General features: G+C 43.3%; 1 protein-coding gene across 1 annotated transcript; it reads left to right on the forward strand.

Annotated features, from left to right (window-relative positions):
- On the forward strand, nucleotides 1-16,890 carry VXN (vexin). Its single transcript, XM_085052949.1, has 6 exons — nucleotides 1-202; nucleotides 3,132-3,187; nucleotides 8,928-9,075; nucleotides 11,567-11,628; nucleotides 13,147-13,232; nucleotides 14,033-16,890. Exons 1-6 carry the CDS (start codon nucleotides 139-141, stop codon nucleotides 14,217-14,219), a joined length of 603 nt encoding a protein of 200 aa, XP_084909075.1. The 5' UTR covers nucleotides 1-138; the 3' UTR covers nucleotides 14,220-16,890.
- Nucleotides 16,891-16,922: the final 32 nt, after the last annotated feature.

Here is a 16,922-nt window from a genome sequence, read left to right on the forward strand (position 1 = left end):
ATGAGATCACAGCATCAGTCTGTCCTTTGTAGATCTGGACAATGATCACAGAGCCAGATTGGATTAGTGAAACCTATTTACCAGAAGTTCAGAGCGGTTGCATGAAGCTGAAAGGCAGTCAGTAGGGAGACGTGGAAAATGCACCAGATTTACAGCTGCAGCGATGAAAATTTAGAAGTTTTCACCGTGATTTCATCTAAATGTGAGTACATAAAATCTAACAACTGCTACGGTGTTGTCTTTTAGAGGGATGGGATGTTTAGCAAGGGGGAAATGTTTGAAGTGAGCAGCTCATCCGTTCTGCCGTGCCGTGCTCTGCCTGCAGCCCAGCACTCACTGCTGCTTTCTCAAGCTAATCCGTGCAGGTGCTTCGATATTGTGGCTCTATAAAATCTTTGCTCTGGCAAAATTGGGAGATCTGGAATCGGTGTTGCTATACCTATGAGGTAACTGCTAAAGTGACAGCTTGCAACTGTGTGGTTATTCTGTGTAATAGAAAAGAGAATGAAGTTCTGCGAGCAGTTAGAAGTGGGTGAAGTGCATGAATGTTGAATTTAAGTCTGCTGGCTCAATAAATGGAACATTTCCAAAGCCATGCCCTGGAAATGAATGCATGATTAACATTAATTGCTTCTAATGAAGAGTAAGAACCGGACAAAGCCCAGCCTGCATTTGATTGAACAAATTAGTTTAAACTCAATGGCGGCATATTTCAGCAACAAGAAAGCAGGGGAAAGCAGGGAAAACAAATTGTGGGGCCAGATCAGATCTTTACTTGAAGCTGTGAGCATGAGCTCTCAGCTGCTTAATTTTGGAATATAAGTGGAAATGACAAAGTGAACCATCACTGTAATTGTATTTGTTGCCTGAAAGCCGAGCTGCACATACAAACCTCCTTTTGCAGGCAAATCCACATACATTATCTGCAAGGATTCATTCTTCCTTCTCCAACTCTCTGCAGAAATTCGTGTTTGCAGGGACAGCCTTGCAGCCCCACTGTTTGCACTGCTGCCATTGTATTCCCACACAAGTGGGTCACTTCTGGCTACCTCTGTGATTCACCCTTCTTTCAATGCCTATTCAAGTAATTGCATGTTTGCTGGTGCTGTGACTTCCCTTTCATGCCTTGCCTTTCTTCAGCCCCTGTAAGCCTTTTGCCACTCTCTGGTGGACACCAGGCACTGAGTTGGACTGTGGAGCATATGTACTCTGAAAGTATACAAATTTATTAGTGCTAGGCATAATTATGTGTTGTTCATTGTGCACCAGCCTGGGTAGCAGCTATAAAAGCACAACAGCACTTGCTTCTGGTAGAAATCTCTATAAACTGTACTCCTTACACTCTCTGGTAAAATACCTAAAATATCAGAGACAAGTAGATAATTCCTTGCATCGCTAAACTTTTCTGCACTTGAGTGTTTTCCTAGTGAGCAATTAGTTTAGTCCTCACACAATGAAACTCCAAAAGTAAAGGTGATGGAAGCAGCTTCAAAAACAATTTACAGCATAATCCTAGGTTAAAAAAAAACCAAATCACCATCCTTATGTTTGTCTGGCTTTCATCCCACAGTCACCATGGTTTAAAATATAAAATGTGTCCTGCAGGAGAAGACAGTAAGGATCCCTGAGGATATCACACCGTGCAGAACAGACTGTAATCATACTGACAGCTTAGCACACACTAGGCAGGCAGATAACTTACTTGTGACGAGTTCAGCATGGAAGTGCCCTGTGCTGCAATGAGCTGCTCACAGGAACCCTCCCATGTTCCTGTCCTGTCTCACTACAGGCACAGCACAGGCCAAAATTTTCATTCCAGTGGGGTCCTAATGCTCAGTACTTGTATCCTCACTGGGATGTGGAGGGGTGGCTGTTAGACGTGCATGAGCTGTCTAGGAAGAGTGACTTTGGTCTCAGTGCCAGCTCGCCTTGTACCAGAGCCCTGGAAAGCCCAGTCACTTGTTATTCCTGCCATCTGAGGAGAGGAGTTTGGCTGCAGCAACGAGCAGCCTTGGATGACCTCCAGCAGCTTCCACAGCTCCAAAACTCTGCCAACTGTAATGCATAGCAGCGATAAGCACTCCAACTCCTGGAGTTAAATGTATGCCAAACACGTAAAGGAAAGCTCACCTGGAGAGCAGGAGTCACCCATCATCCTGTAGCAAACCTTCCTGGCTCTTCAAAGCCTTTGAATTACACACAGAGTCTGAATAGGAAACCCCCATTCACGTGCCTTGCCCTCAGGGTCAGCCTTTAGAATTGGAGTTAATTCTCCACATTTGGCAGCTTTCTGCAGGCCTCTTTCTGTCACTGGCTGCTAAATCCTGTAGCTCCTGTAGCCTGAACACAAGGCAGAGGAAGATATAATGAGAGGGAGTGCTGGGAGTATCACAGGGTGTTTCAGGCCAGTTTCAAGTCTAACTCCAACAACAAGAGTTTAAAGAGCCTTCACTTAGTCCAATAAAACCATCACCCAAAATCAATCGCTTCAATCCAGACAAAAATTTGGCTTAGGGACCTGGCATCCTGTGTGTCTGTTGGCTAGTGGTTTTATGTTTTTGGTGTCTTCATGGGTCTAGGAAATAAAATTGAGAAATAGGCTTTAGCCAAAATGTCCCAAGCTAAAGAACCAAATGAGTCATTTTGAGGATTGAAAAAGAAAATATTAGGCTTAGTGCAAATGCTGTGCTTTGGACATCATGCAGTAAAAGTGAAATGAAGTTATGAGGGAGTTTGAGCTTATTGATAAAGTCTGTAACTACATAAAATCATAGGAGTCTCCAAGTTAATGTAGACACTACTCACCTCCTACTGAAATACTGGCAGGTGGGAGGCTGGATCAAAACTGAGAAAGGAGTGTTCCTCTGGGAAGCCTATGGGAGAGGTGCAGAAACTTGGGATATGCTGTTGCCCCATGCTCACGGATGTCTGCATTGTATAGCTAGAGCATGGTCTCTGACATGGCCTCAAAAAGGACTTCCTTTTGGATTGTTTCAGCTGGAATCCTCCTTACACCCTTTCTTCTTCCCCCTCTCCCCACCATGCCCCCAGTGTACTCTTACAGAAGACTTTTAGAGGCACTTGTCCACCTCCATGGGCTCCTGACCATGTTCTTGTTCTTCTTTTCGCAGCATGTAGTCCTGCCCGGAGACGAGCCAAATCTACGCAGCACATCCTAACAAAGAGTGTAAGAAAAAGCTCCTTTTCCACTCCTTTCTTCTCCTTTTTGTTTTTTTTTTTTTTTAATTCTAGTTACCTACGCTTACCTTTGAAAGTGCTGTGGATAAATGGGACACAGATCTTTCAGGGTAAAGAGGTGTATTAGTGTCTGATGAAGGGAGTGGGGTGGGAAACAGAAAGGGGAGTTTCTGTAAAGCTGCAGTTTATTTATAGAAGTGCTTTGAAAAAAAAATACAGTCTTGCCATGCAGAGCTAGTCAAATTGAACATAGTGGCTTATCAACATGGGCCATTTGCGGGAATCATAAACTTAATTCTTATCCATAGAGCCTTCACAATAATTCCAGAGAGACATGCAGGAACGAAAAGTAAACAAATCATATCAATACATATACATGTTAATCAAGTAGCCAGCATCCTAGGGAATTTGGGAGAAAAACAGGAAGCAATGGACTGTAACTTTGACCCTAAAGGATGGCACTGAGAGACCCAAGGAGGATGATTTCCTTGGTCCCAGCAGTGCTTGCCTGCCCTTTCCTCAGCCCCTGTGCAGAGGGCACAGCAGGAGCTTTACCCACTCCCTGCAGGCAAGGTACGCCCCAAATTAGAATTAACAAATTCTAATTAAAATAACTGAACGTTTTTCATGCTCTGAGTAAAAATCTGCAGGTTCAGGTGCTGTCACACATGGGTGTGAGGTTTCTTGTCTTCAGAGACAGTTTTCCCTCCTTAAATCTACTTGACCCATTCACAGCTCCTCCCACAATCCTTTTAGCTGATTTGCAGGAATGGCAGTCTCTTTCTCTCTGCCGTATCAAAGTACTTCTTACAAGTTCGAGATTCTTCTGCCAAAACATTTCTTCTCATCACAGACCTATCTCTTCTCTAGCACTTTGTTGAAGCATTTTGCTCCATGGCCTTTCCTTTTTCCATGCCCTTTCCCACTTCCCAGATCCATGCTCATTTTTAGAGAGCTTTTTCTTTGTATTCCTGATTCCCTGATCTCCCCATCCCCACAGAACTGTAGGTCCTCCTGCTTACCACACTTAATCTGTGAACTGCAAAAAAAAACCTCACCACAGTGACTCCCATCTCCTCTTTTTGTTATTGAAGCAGATCAGAGGATCCCAGTACATCACAGGACACCTGAAGTGGTCCCCAGAAAGAGTCAGTCACATGTCTGTCATTTTTTGGGTAGGAACTATGCATGTATATGTTTTCCCAAATTGTGACAGTCTTGTTGGTTTTGTCCCATAGCTCAGGCTGAGATCTCAAAATTACTCTTCATTTCAAATGAGGAGGAGTCAGACTGCTGGAGTGTTACTTCAAAATAAGCCATTTTGAGATACCCCACTTTTATATATTTAACCTTTGGTATATTTTGTTTTCCATGCAATATAAAAACAGCAGAAAAGTCCAGACTGAAAGTGAACTATTCTGACTTGATGAAACAGAATGCTCAGTTTTTGTTGGGTTTTTTTTTTGACAAAATTTCTCATAGAACTATTCAGCTGAAAATTTTCAGCTGGCTTTCATCAAAATCAAGGGCAATTCTATGTCTGTTATCATGTTCCAAATCTCACTAGATAGTTGTTTCTACTAAATGGAAGCATCTAATATTTAATTTGGATTGGATCAGCTGCTGTGGCAGTACTGTACTCATAAAGGCCTAAGAAAATTAGATAAGAAAGTCCCTATTTTGTTGCTGTATTTTAAGAGGATTGGTTTTTTTCCTTTGGGGCTTTCCTGACCCCAATTAAAGATGTCCTTGGATTGGCTCTTAGTCATGATGAAGGCAGCATCATATTAGCAGTGGAAGCACCGAGCCTGAGGAATGGTCTGCAGCTCCAGCTACAAAAACAAGGATGGCTCTCAAACCAAAGTGAACTCAGTCAACTCTTAGACATTCCCCTTCTTCAGTGGGATGCAGCTGCTTATGGCTCATAAGAAAGCATTGAAATAAATTGTACATACTGGAATAGACGTGCCTGTGAGGAAGCTGTGATTGCCAATTTCTAGACCCACAGAAAAGTCACAGAATGATTATTTATTTTTCACTTTTACATCTGCACCTGCAGTCAGAGTTGTAAAAATGCCTCAGCTAACATAAAATCTTCTGCTCTGGTGATTGCACTGGATGCACAACTTTAATCCTCAGCAAGGACAAAAATAGCAACCAATGTGGACATCTGCCAGACCTTTTTTTTCTGCAGCAGAAATACTCAAGCAGTGTAGCATTAAGTGATTTAACATTCAAATTACTGACTGTGGGAGGTAACTTCCACCACATTCAAGAAGCCATCCCAAAAGCATGATAATGACTGTGGAAGGGTGACAGAAAGGGGGAAGCGCCTCTTTTTTTAGCTGTGTGTTTCACCAATATGTGTATTTGCAGTTCCTATTGCCCTATTAAGAGTTATTTCTGGTGATAGTAATCCTTCCATTCTCTTCCCTTCTTCTAGCCCCAAAAACCCTTGAGTAGAACTGTCTGGACACCAGTACCTGGCTACTTTGCAAGAAAGTAGAAAATACCCCTGTGTATGCTAGAGCTGCCACATTAAAAATTAGCTCAGCATTAGGCCATCAAAAAGAACTTAACTTTACAAATCTGGAATTTTCTCCACTAACAAGCACTTTGTTGTTCAGACTCTAACTTTCAAAGTTTTATCTAAAGCCAGATATTTAATTTCACCTTTTCTGGGTGGTTGTTGGTTGGCAGAAGAACTTTAAGTCCAGGATCAGGATGGTTGGAACAGCCTCTCTGCAACCATCCTGTGTTCTCTGTGCCCCTTCCCTCTTAATACAGCTAATTCCAACAGTGGGTATGCCAGGCCTCAGTGCTCTCATGTGCATGGCAAAGTCCATAAACAGAGAATTTGCTGAGCTCTGATTTCAGAGTCGATGTCCTGCAAACACACTGAACCAGTCAAAGGATTTACAGGTTCTAAAGTAAGTAGGTTTTTAGAGAGCAGTTTGCTAATTCTGCATAGTTTGGCTGACTCTGCCATTTGCACAGATTTAAATTCCCTGGTATGTCTAGAAAAGAAAAGTGACTCCCAGCTGATCCTTCTGCCTTACCCTAGGTACCCTAGAGAAATGTCAGCTCCACTCTAGATCAAAACTGAGCTCCAGCAGGTTTAGTTTCCTGACCTAGATAAGTCTTTACATATTACAGTAATGGGTGAGGTAGCCAAAGTCACAGTGAAATCTTGAATTAGGAGATAAGGAACTCCAAAGTGTGCTACAACCAAATGCTGCAAAGATGTTCACTGAAGATATGTTATAGAGATTGCTCTGTTGTCTCCAGCTGTAATGGAAAATGGCACTGTAACTTATTTATACAGATTCTGCTGCTTGAAGGCATTTTGGCATTACAAACATCACGTGTAACAAGGAATCTCAAAACCACAGACAATGTGCCTGAATAATCCTTGCTATTAATCAAGACAAAAATCCTGCTTCTTTTCCCCAAACCATATTTCATCCTGTGCAACACGTAGGTAGAATGTTAAGTTTCAAGTCCATGGTGGCTTACACTGATCGAATAAGCCACTTTCAGGATTAGAGGTGCAGCCAGCATCCTACTTACCAAAAATGCTCTTTCCATGACAATGCAAAGTAAGTGACCTCATGTGTCTCAGTAGCAGAGGGTTGATTTCATTTTCAATCACACACCAGCAAAGACTGGGTGTGACCAAGAGCATTGGGCATTTTTCCAGAGATGCTGGGAAAAGCTGAGCTTTGTGGCATTCCTTGAAAGCTGGAAGAGCTCAGTTCACTTGAGGCAGACTCCAAGGACTGTCATTAGAGACCCCTGCCAGCCACAGTCTCATCATATTAGTGCTGAAGACAGGTGTCTCCCCTGGTGTCCCTGTGGTGAAGGGGGTGATGCCCTGATAAGCAGCTTGCAAGGTTTGTGTGGTCAGGGTATGTGTGGACACAGGAGCCTGCAAGGAGCTGCTGCACAGGGATGCACAGGGCAGCTGGGAGGGAGCCAATGCCAACAGCTTCAGCAGCAACAGGAGGCCTCTCACAACCAGCATCACCCTCATTTCTGAAACATCAGAGCAATGCTGAAGCTCAGCTCTGTTGGCAGCTCCAGGTTTGTGATCAGTGGAGCTGGGAAGCAGCTGCAGCCTCCTTCAGCATGTGCTTGTCTTCAACGACATCAGTTGTCCCTTTAACTGTAACTTAACACTGGGCATGACCTTAAGTAGCTTACAGCACACAGACTGTGTTAGGCTGTGTGTTGAAATCCACAGAAATAGGAGAAAACCCACATTCAGACTTGGATTAGGCTTTGGTTGCCTTATATGCCTTTTCCAGGAGAATTTTTGCCTGTAGTTGGGCAGTTTTTACTCCTCATCCTACTAGTCAGTAGGATTTAAGTCCTGTGGCCTTCTCCAGACTCCTGAGGGTACACTGAGACAAAAGAGTTAAAAGTGGGCAGGTTGGGATTTTTCTTCTTTCCTGTTTTGGTAAACATGGGTTTGCATGTGTTTTTATGTCTGTGTAAAAAATCACATACACAGAATATTGCACATTAATGGAAAACTGAATTAAAGCTTAATTAGAGGAAATGGACAATTTGGCATGAGGGGACCTGCTTGAATTTCATCCTGAGTGTGTGTTAGAAGGCAGAGCAATAGATAGAATTAAGGATTTCTCTATGTCAGTAGTGGGCTGGTCAGTTGTTGGTCTCAGTCTTGAGACAAAATAACTATATTTATATCTAAAACATGGAGACAGCAGCTACCAGTCATCAGTTAGAGGTAATGAACTGCTTTTCTCATGATCTTCCAACGTAAGTAAGTCTAATAGGAAGCAGCCTGAAGAGTTGCCATGTGTCTTGTTTCCTTGCTGGTTTGGATCTTTACCCTGTTTAAGTGGTTCTCTGTGTGACAGCAGCAAGTCTTTAGGGAAGAATAAAAAAAACCAACAAAGTATGACACACTCTTTCCCTGCTGTTGGAACTTTGATCTTCTTGAGAAAACTCTTTCCAGATCATCCTGGATAACAGTCCTGATGAATCCACTTCCTGGAGGTGCATCCCTGTTTTTTCAAATTCACATTAGCTCTGGCCTCCTCAGCTGCCTGTGAGTGCCATGGCTTAGGCACAACTGATTAGAAAAGAACTTGATTTTGTTCACATTTGTTTTCAGGGACTGTTGGAGATACAAGGGGAGCTGATGCTCAAAGTTGCAGCTGTCAGTGAGTTTTATTTATGTGAGATAATGTTTGTGAAAATTAATCTCTAGGAGCACAATTCCTCAGTGCCTCATATTCTCCGTAGTCATTTACCAGGTACAAAATGTAAGTAAGTCCAAAAGACAGGAGAGACCATGAGGAAACTGCATTTGCAATGCACATTGCATAAGTTTGACTGACTGCCCAAGATGTGATGCAATAAGAGGTTAAATCTGAGCTGTCTCAGAGGTGTATCCTATTCAGTAGAACTTGGAAAGGAGCATGTTTCAGTCTCCTGAGGAGAATACAGAAAGGTACAACTAAGTAGCTGGGTCCCAGAAAGACCCGGCAGGATTTCCCCATAGTTCTATACACCTCACACACAGAAGCTGGACCCAAACAAAATCCCACAAACCTCACAGTCCCTTCCTAACAAAACCCCCTTTGGATGGCAGTAAAACAGTGGAAAGAACAAGCAGCCTTTCAGCTCCCCCACGACCTCAGCAGCCCACCTAACGCCCAGGGCTGGGTGTAACGGGATGGTTTTCCTCTCCCCTGCAGGTCGTGGCCATTTCGGACCGCCGGCCCCACCAGGGCGACCTGCTGCAGGTGCTGTACGAGGCGAGGGGCGAGGAGGATGCGCGGGGCGTGGGCTGCCTGCAGGGTGGGCAGCGAGGAGCCTGCCCTGCCAAGGGCTCTGCCCAGCACGGTGAGTCCAGGGAAAGGGCTTCGTTCCTCCGTGGCTTTGGAACATTTTTAGACATGGCAGTCTTGCAGTTTGCAGCGAAGCGGGCACTTTGTTATGTACCTGGAGGAGAATTCCATGCTTAAAATATCCAGTGGAATTAATGAGATAATGACCGTGGCATTGCTCAATTTATTCAGAGTCATAAACTCACTTTATTCAGAGTCATAAACACACCCTGACAACATTTTAGAGATGATAAACTGTAAATTACTGAGTTTGCCGTAGTCATCTTATTATATAAGATCCCTCTTCAGCTGCTTAGAATTAGACAGAACATAATCATTTGGGATGAAATTTCAAATTCTGGATGTCAGCCACAGACCTGATTTTTTTTCCAACCAAAACTTGTTCAGCATATTTGTGAGAAACCGTGGAGGAAAAATAGAGCTTGCCAATATAAAACCAAGGAGATGAGTAAACATAAACAGAATGGTCATTCAGCTCCTTCAACATTGGTGTATTGTGTTTGGAAGATTGAAACTGGAATGGGGCTGTGCAGTTTAACATGGGATGGCCTTTTAATCAAAAACACATCTTTTGCTCTCCTTTGAAAAATCACCCAGATGTAGTCAAGTCATATGACTTTAAAGAAATCCCACCTGGCAGGCTTTTTCAAAAGAAATTAGACATTTAGGTGTTAAAAGGTGCTAAATCTCTAAAGCAGGTCCATGAAGGTGGATGTTCCTCACATTGCTGGTCTGCAACCACACTGCACATAAGCCATCCCATTAGGAATACAGACCAGACAAGAGCAGGGTCTAGGAAACTGGGAAGGAAGAAACTGAGCCTGGGACCATAAGGAATGATCTCAAATCAGGACCAGAGCCAAGATGTGGCTGAACAAAGAACTGGAGCTTCAGGACTGGAGTGGGGAGAGCAGGAGTGGCTGGGACTGGCTGCAGGGTAAAGGGTGGCAGAGAGCCAGGGAGGGAGAAAGGAGGGACTGCTGGTCTCTGCTGCTAGGGGAGATGAGAGGTAAAGGATGACAGATAGGTGCAAACAAGAGAAGAGCTGTAGGAATCTAAAAAGAAGAGTAGAAAAGGGGGGAACAGGTCTCATAGGGGGAGAAAGGGAAGTGAGTAGGCAGAACTTAGAAAGTAAGTTTAAATTGGAACAAAAAACAAACAAACAAAAGAACACAGATGAGGCCATCAACATGTTTATTGCTGGCATCAGAAATACTGCGCAAATAGCAAAGCAGAAGGACAATCCGTTCCAGCATGTGAGAAGGCACTTCTGGAAATGGAATTCACACCACATGCAGCCACCACTGTCCTGAGGGGAGCAACTACAAACCTGAAGCCATGAGGACTTTCTTTCACTTAGATATTTTGCTAAAAGCTTGCAAGAACATTTTCTATATCTAATAAGAAGAGGGATGTGTTGAAGGGAAGAATCAGACAATGCAAGAGAAAACAAAACCAAATCAAACAAAAAAAAATGGGCATTGGCTGAAACACTGATGCCTGGATCCACTTGCTGAATACTGTTAGTACCTAATATGCAAGATGAGAGGAGGTAATTGCATTAACTTTGACGTGAGGGATACAGTAAGGTACCTAATGGAATTACTGGAGGGGGGTGGAAAGGGAAGTGAGAAGCAAGAAGCTGGTTAAGATATTTGTCATAGACAACTATTGCCCCCAGAAGGAGAAGACAGTTCTGATTCCTAAGTCAGGCTGGAGACAGCACTATAAGCAGCACCCTGGCTATTTCCATATTTGCTGTCATTATTTGTATTCCACTGGTCACAGAGGGAGAGAGGTCCACATTCCCACAGCCAAATAGGAGGATTTGGCTTCATGAAAAAATCTGGCATCCCTCACCCATTGTTTTGCTTGGCACAGTGAGCAGGAATGTCAGTGACCATTTATCCATGGATAAGTTATCAGATGAGCAATTACTTGAAAGTAAAGGGTAACCTTCAGAGTTGAGGACAGCAGAGAGAGATGTCACTCAGCCACAGGCAGAAAGGTGGAAATCCTTCCTTGTGACAGGGTAGACATAGCACACATCTCTGCCCAGGTTGAAATAACTTTCCAGGGAAATCCAGAAAGGAGAGGATGATCTCCTAGGCAGGACAAACATGCAGTAGGGGCTGAGGAGCAGCATTTGGGCTCTTTGCCTGTGAGTGTTTACAGAGGGGAAAGGGCTCCCACTTAGCTTGGTCTGCTAAGGGCAGTTCATCATCTCATTGGAAAAGCCCAGGAGCAAGCAATCGAGAGACTTTCCAGAATGACTTAAGCAATTCCACAATCACTTATTTTGACATCACAATAGATGATCATAGTGAAGGAAACTCTATGCTTTGGCTATAATCAAGTCTGGTGGGACTATAAGCTGTATCTGGGCTCTGTCCATATCTGGGTTTTACTGCATGAAAGGAGATTTTTGATACAAGTTATGCCAATGAGATAATTGCAGATAATATCATATTTCTTATGCTTTGCAGTGGGAATTACTGAACGAGAGTCATCCAATTCCTATAATCATCTGTTGGATAGAAAATCTTTGGTAAGCAGATAGAGCAAGACCAACTAACAATGCATCTTAAAACCTTGTACCTGTCAGCATATCGCACGGTAACAGCATGTCATCCTGTTCTGGATGCTCAGCCACCTACAAGAGCTGGGAGGAATCAGCTTCTTGTCTCTCAGGGAATTTCATAAATTGGGAAAAAATAATTTTGCCAGTGGAAAAAGCATCAAATAATTTGTATTCTCCAGAATGCCAACCTGACATGATAATCTCAAGAATCAGAAACCTCAATAAAGAATTGATGGGAAAATCATCATACAAACCCCCAAAATGTGTGCTCTAATGGACAGAAAAAATGTTCTGGTTAAAATTACTCACCTTTACTAAAATGTTCTCCCTCCCTTCCTGGTCTTACAATCCTCCCCCTTCACATTTTCAAATCTACACTTAATAAAAACTAATTTTTCAATGAGAAAAAATTATTTTGAATAGTTTCTGGCCAACACCAGACCACACTACAAAACTCTATGACTTCAAAGGCTCTTTTGGATGGCTGCAGCATACTTGCTATGTATGTATACTAGCTGGGCTACACTTAAGGAAAATGACAGTACAGAACTTAAGGATGGTTAAAACTAATGTTATTCAGTGTAATGAAACTAATTGAACCTACCAGTAATTAACACAGCAAAATTTCAAAGGATGCTTGCCAAGGTGATTTCAAACATCTCTAAGTCTTAAGATACTTGAAAAACACACTTAAATGTATCCAGTCTCAGATTACTGCTCGGAGAAATAGCCCTAGAAAGCTTAAGACCAGTTATGGTAGAGACAATAATACAAACAATTTTTTCAGGATTGCCAGTAAAATTAATAAGTGTGCTTATTGCCTGAAATAATGAGATCACCTCACAATTTTTGAGATTTTTTTCTATTTCTGGGCAGCTCACAATTTAGCTTACTGACTTGGAAGACATGCTATTCTCAGTGACTTGTTTATGGGAAAATGTGACTCAGTTCTGGCAGGCAACTTACAGTCAAATAAGACGAGGAGGAAGTGGATGATTAGGCACTTGTGGGGCCATGGCAGAAAAGGAGCCTAACCAGGGCCCCCCACACCACAGAGCAGCACCCAACAAAACAGGGAAACAGTTCTGAATGCTCAAGGAACTGTGATGGCTGAGACATCTGCTTCCCAGGCAGCTGTAGAGGTGGAGAGCTGCAAAAGGCAGGCTGCTCAGTCTGCAAAAAACCTCACTGCCTCGGGAAGCTAAACATAAAAACTAGGGAATAAAAAGTTCTTCAAGCCTCCCTTCTTAGATGGGAGGTGTAACTCTCTCATACAAGTCTTGTGCTGAGCTCAGTGAGAACATTCACGTGAGCAGCTGGTAATTGTGTGGGTGAGAGTTGGGCAGGCAAATCCTTAACCTGCTTTCTCTTGTTAAGAGATTTACAGTATTTATTGGTTTTCTTGAAACAGCCTCTTTCCTCAGATGAACCGGTGTCCCTGCTCACCAGTGGCATTTCCTAATGATGTGCTTTATCCTCCCTCAGATTCCTCCATCTCCAGTTGCCCACATCACAGTGAAAGCTGTGGCTGTCACAGGCTCGCCCACGCGTGACCGCACTTCTACGGAAGAGTAAGTCCTTTCCCACCCACCAGCCATGCCTCTTGTTTTCCAAATGCAGGGAGAGATTGGTAAAGGAGATGCTGATTTTATTATCAGCCATGGCTATTTATACAGCTACCTCAGTGCCCATTACAGCTCTACTTTAGAATTAGAAAAAAATCATATTAATTCAAAATATAAGTATTTTCCCCCTAAGTCTATAATATTTGCCCTAAAATGTAATTAGAAAATGTAATTAATTTTTTTAAATTATGTATTTAAATCTAATTAAAGAACAGCTTGACCATAGTACAAATGTACTCATCAGCAGGCAGTTAACCCAGACATGGATCCAGGTGGGATTTGAGATGCCACCATTGTCACCTGAGGGACAGTACCTAGTTCATTGTCACAGTGTCCTCACACTCGGTACACAGAGGTGTAAGTTCCCCTCAGCCAGTGGAGCTCACCACTCCTGAGCACAGCCACATGGTCCCTGGGACTTTGGTGGAAGGGCCCAGCTCTCTCCTTGGGCAATCCACCTGCTCCTTGCTAGAGAGGATGCACTTAGAGTGGCCCCACTTGTAGCCCATCCCCTTGTGTGAGTGTCCCCTCTGATAGCAAGGGAAAAAGGAGCCCAAGCTGAGCAGTGGCAGCAGCAGCATCCAGATCCCCAGAGCTCATTCCAGACCTGCCAGCCCCTGGGATGGGCCAGGCATGGACACATCTTTTCAGCCAGGCAGCTCTTGGCTCTGAGTGGCTGGTGGCTGTGAGCAGGGAAGAAGGGCCAGGGAGAAGCACTCTGTACACATCTGTGCTTTATTTGTTAGCCATAGGCAGCGCTGGAGGAAGACAGCAGAGTATGACCTGGCCCTGCCACCAGGAGCAGAAGCTTCCCTGCCACTGACAGGAGGCAACCTGTGCGGGACACCCAGCCTCCTGAGGAAGATGTGGATGAAGCACAAGAAGAAGTCAGAGTACCTGGGGGCTACAAACAGTGCCTTTGAGGCAGACTGATAAGGCTCAGCATCACTTGGAAAGGCAGAAGGTCCTTTAGCAGGACAAGGTGCTTTAGGATCAATGAGGGAACAGACACAGCACTGCTCATCCAGGAAAACTATATCCTTTTTGTTACTTGATGCCATTGCCTCAGAAGAGAGAGAGAAAGGCTAACTAAGGTAAAAATGGTGAACATGATGCAACTCAATGGCCTTTCCTTGTTGCATTACACTGAAGTCCCAGCTATCCCACTAGATTTACATCTTGACTTAATGATGCTGAGAATACTGCCGACCCATTCACCATTTTCTATGTCCTGTCCAAACAAACTCGGACTTGCAACAAGAAAAGCCTACCAAGAAGTTTGTGTATTCCTGCAAGGCAACAGATTGATTACAGAGTGCCATTAAATTCCAGGGACCTACTTGTTGCACACTTCTGCTTGTTGTCCTTCCCCCCTCAAATAATGAGGTAAAAACCACATCCTGTGATATGCTTGGCTGAATTACACATGCTAAACCTCTTTTTTCCTTCAGTTTTGATGTTTTGAGGCAGGAGTATAAGAGGCAAAAATTCTGAAACAATGGGGGAGAACTGAACAAGTTTACAAACATATGTACCAAACTTTGCTATGTGATAAGTGATTAGTGTTTTAAGGGGTCCTGTCAGATCAAACTATGAGCAACTGGATAACCTCAAGAGATACTTTCTGCCATAGAACCTGCTTATAAGTGAAGTGGTAGTCAGCAATTTACCCTCTAGCCATGTGGTAGAGGATATAACATTAAGTGCACAAAATACTAGGAAGAAGGAAAATATGTCAATGGTGCAGCTAGGTGACTAAGTATAAGATATTTGCATGTAAGAGACCATGAATGGATTTAATGGAATTTGCTTTTAATTTTTTTTTCCAATTTAGAAATTGCTGGTCAGGTCCCCTTCAGTTTTCCTCTCAAAAAAGAACAAAACAGTTTTACAAAAAAAGTTCTTGCCACTGTTACGGACAATATTATAGTCATGAGCAGTACTTGTCTTCTGTGAGTGCTCTCCCAGTTATTATAGACACTGATTTCCCTAAATAGAGAATTTTTTATTTAAAGTTGGAGGAGGCGTATCTCCTGTTGTTCATAGTAATGATGACCTCTAATCTAACTGCCAGTGCACCAAAGCGTAAATTTAACAAAAAGGCCTTACTCTGTGACAGCAGCAGAGGGAAGGAGCTCCCATCTAAAACTTGTTTGCCTGCAGCCAGTGCAGTGAAATGCGCTGAGATGCCATCACAGACAGTGCCATGGTAGTGAGGGACAGCTGGCCCTGGCCAGGGGTCACCAGCTCAGGAGTGCCAAGGTACCACCTGGCTGGGAAGGAGAGGCAGCCAGGTCTTCTGGCTTTGGGCTGAGAGGGGTGGAGCAGCACACAGGAAATGCTTGCAGCTTGACAGCCTAGCAACCAAAGTTCATGGGGTGGGAAAACAAATGGAGCAGACATAGCTTTCCAGAGCATATGTCCCTGATGGCTCCAAGGAGGGCAGCAGGGAAAACGTATCTAGTGCTGGACATGATGGACATGATGGAAATGGTAGGTACTTTAGAAGGTACTATGGCTTTTAATACTGCTAGAGCCAAGTCAGTCCAGAGTCTGCCAAGGAGAGAGAGATACTACACCTTCATGAAATACCTCTCTCAGCCCTCCTGTTCAGCTGTCCATCACTGCTTCAGTCACAGGCTCCTCCTTCAGAGGTGCTCAACTAGTCAGAGGACAATTTCGCACCTGGAAATCTCTCCCCTCATTACCAAAAGCTTCTCTGGCCTAGCAGCCTGACACAGGGATGATCTGCTCTCCTGCTATTATTTCTCACTCCTGGGAAAGAAGGAGAACACAATTTGAAGGCTGCACACCTGAACAACACCAGAGCAGGCTTCTCACAGGGATCCACACCACCTTTAAATTAGAGCCTGGCACACTGACCCTGTGCAATAGTCTGAGCCTCCTGACCCTGCCAACAGCATGTTCTCTGTGACTGAACCAAGCTGGAGCCATGGCCAAGAGCTTCCTGAAACACCTTTCACAAATATCACCAGCCACACTTCAGCCCCCTCCTCAGCCCATAGAAATCCTGCCAGGAACCCACATATGTGTTTTTACACGTACAGGTAAACCTGGTAAATTCAGTGGGACTACTCCCTTGCATAGCAATACATACATTCAAGGAATAGGGAGAACAGCAGTCACTGGTTCCCTTTCTTGGTCTCATTTCCTAAACAAAGCAAAAATAAGGATGATGGACAGACAGTGGGAAAAGTCCATTTGCTGAATTAGGTGTAATTAAGAGAGTGAGCATTTGTGGTACCTGCCCTTGTAGCTAACATGGCCCATAAAGCACCAAAACATAGTCCAGGGCAGCAAAAGTTTTGTCTGTTGAGAAAGTTGCATTGTAGTAGTAGTATTTAATTTGTAAATTAATAGCTCTAAACAGTATGAGGATGGAGGTGGAGATGATTAATATTTCTTCTTAATAATTGCTGTATCTTGACATGTGTATTTATGTTTTTCTTATTTATTTAATTTATAATTTGGATCTATGAGAAAAGGAGATATTTACAAGAAACATATTTAATTTCCTTGTATTCCAGGAACTGATGTGGAGATTTTTTTATTGTAGTAGATATTTATTTTATTGTTTAAAAAGTATGTTCTATTCTTAAAAAAAAAAAAAAACCA

Source organism: Lichenostomus cassidix, chromosome 2 (assembly GCF_008360975.1).
Source record: "Lichenostomus cassidix isolate B80296 chromosome 2, HeHo_3.0, whole genome shotgun sequence".
Classification (NCBI taxonomy): Eukaryota; Metazoa; Chordata; class Aves; order Passeriformes; family Meliphagidae; genus Lichenostomus; species Lichenostomus cassidix.

Coding starts and splice junctions, on each gene's coding strand:
- VXN (XM_085052949.1), top strand. CDS start 139: ATGCACCAGATTTACAGCTGCAGCGATGAAAATTTAGAAGTTTTCACC. Junction 203..3,131: donor CACCGTGATTTCATCTAAAT/GTGAGTACATAA, acceptor TTCTTTTCGCAG/CATGTAGTCCTGCCCGGAGA. Junction 13,233..14,032: donor GACCGCACTTCTACGGAAGA/GTAAGTCCTTTC, acceptor TTTATTTGTTAG/CCATAGGCAGCGCTGGAGGA.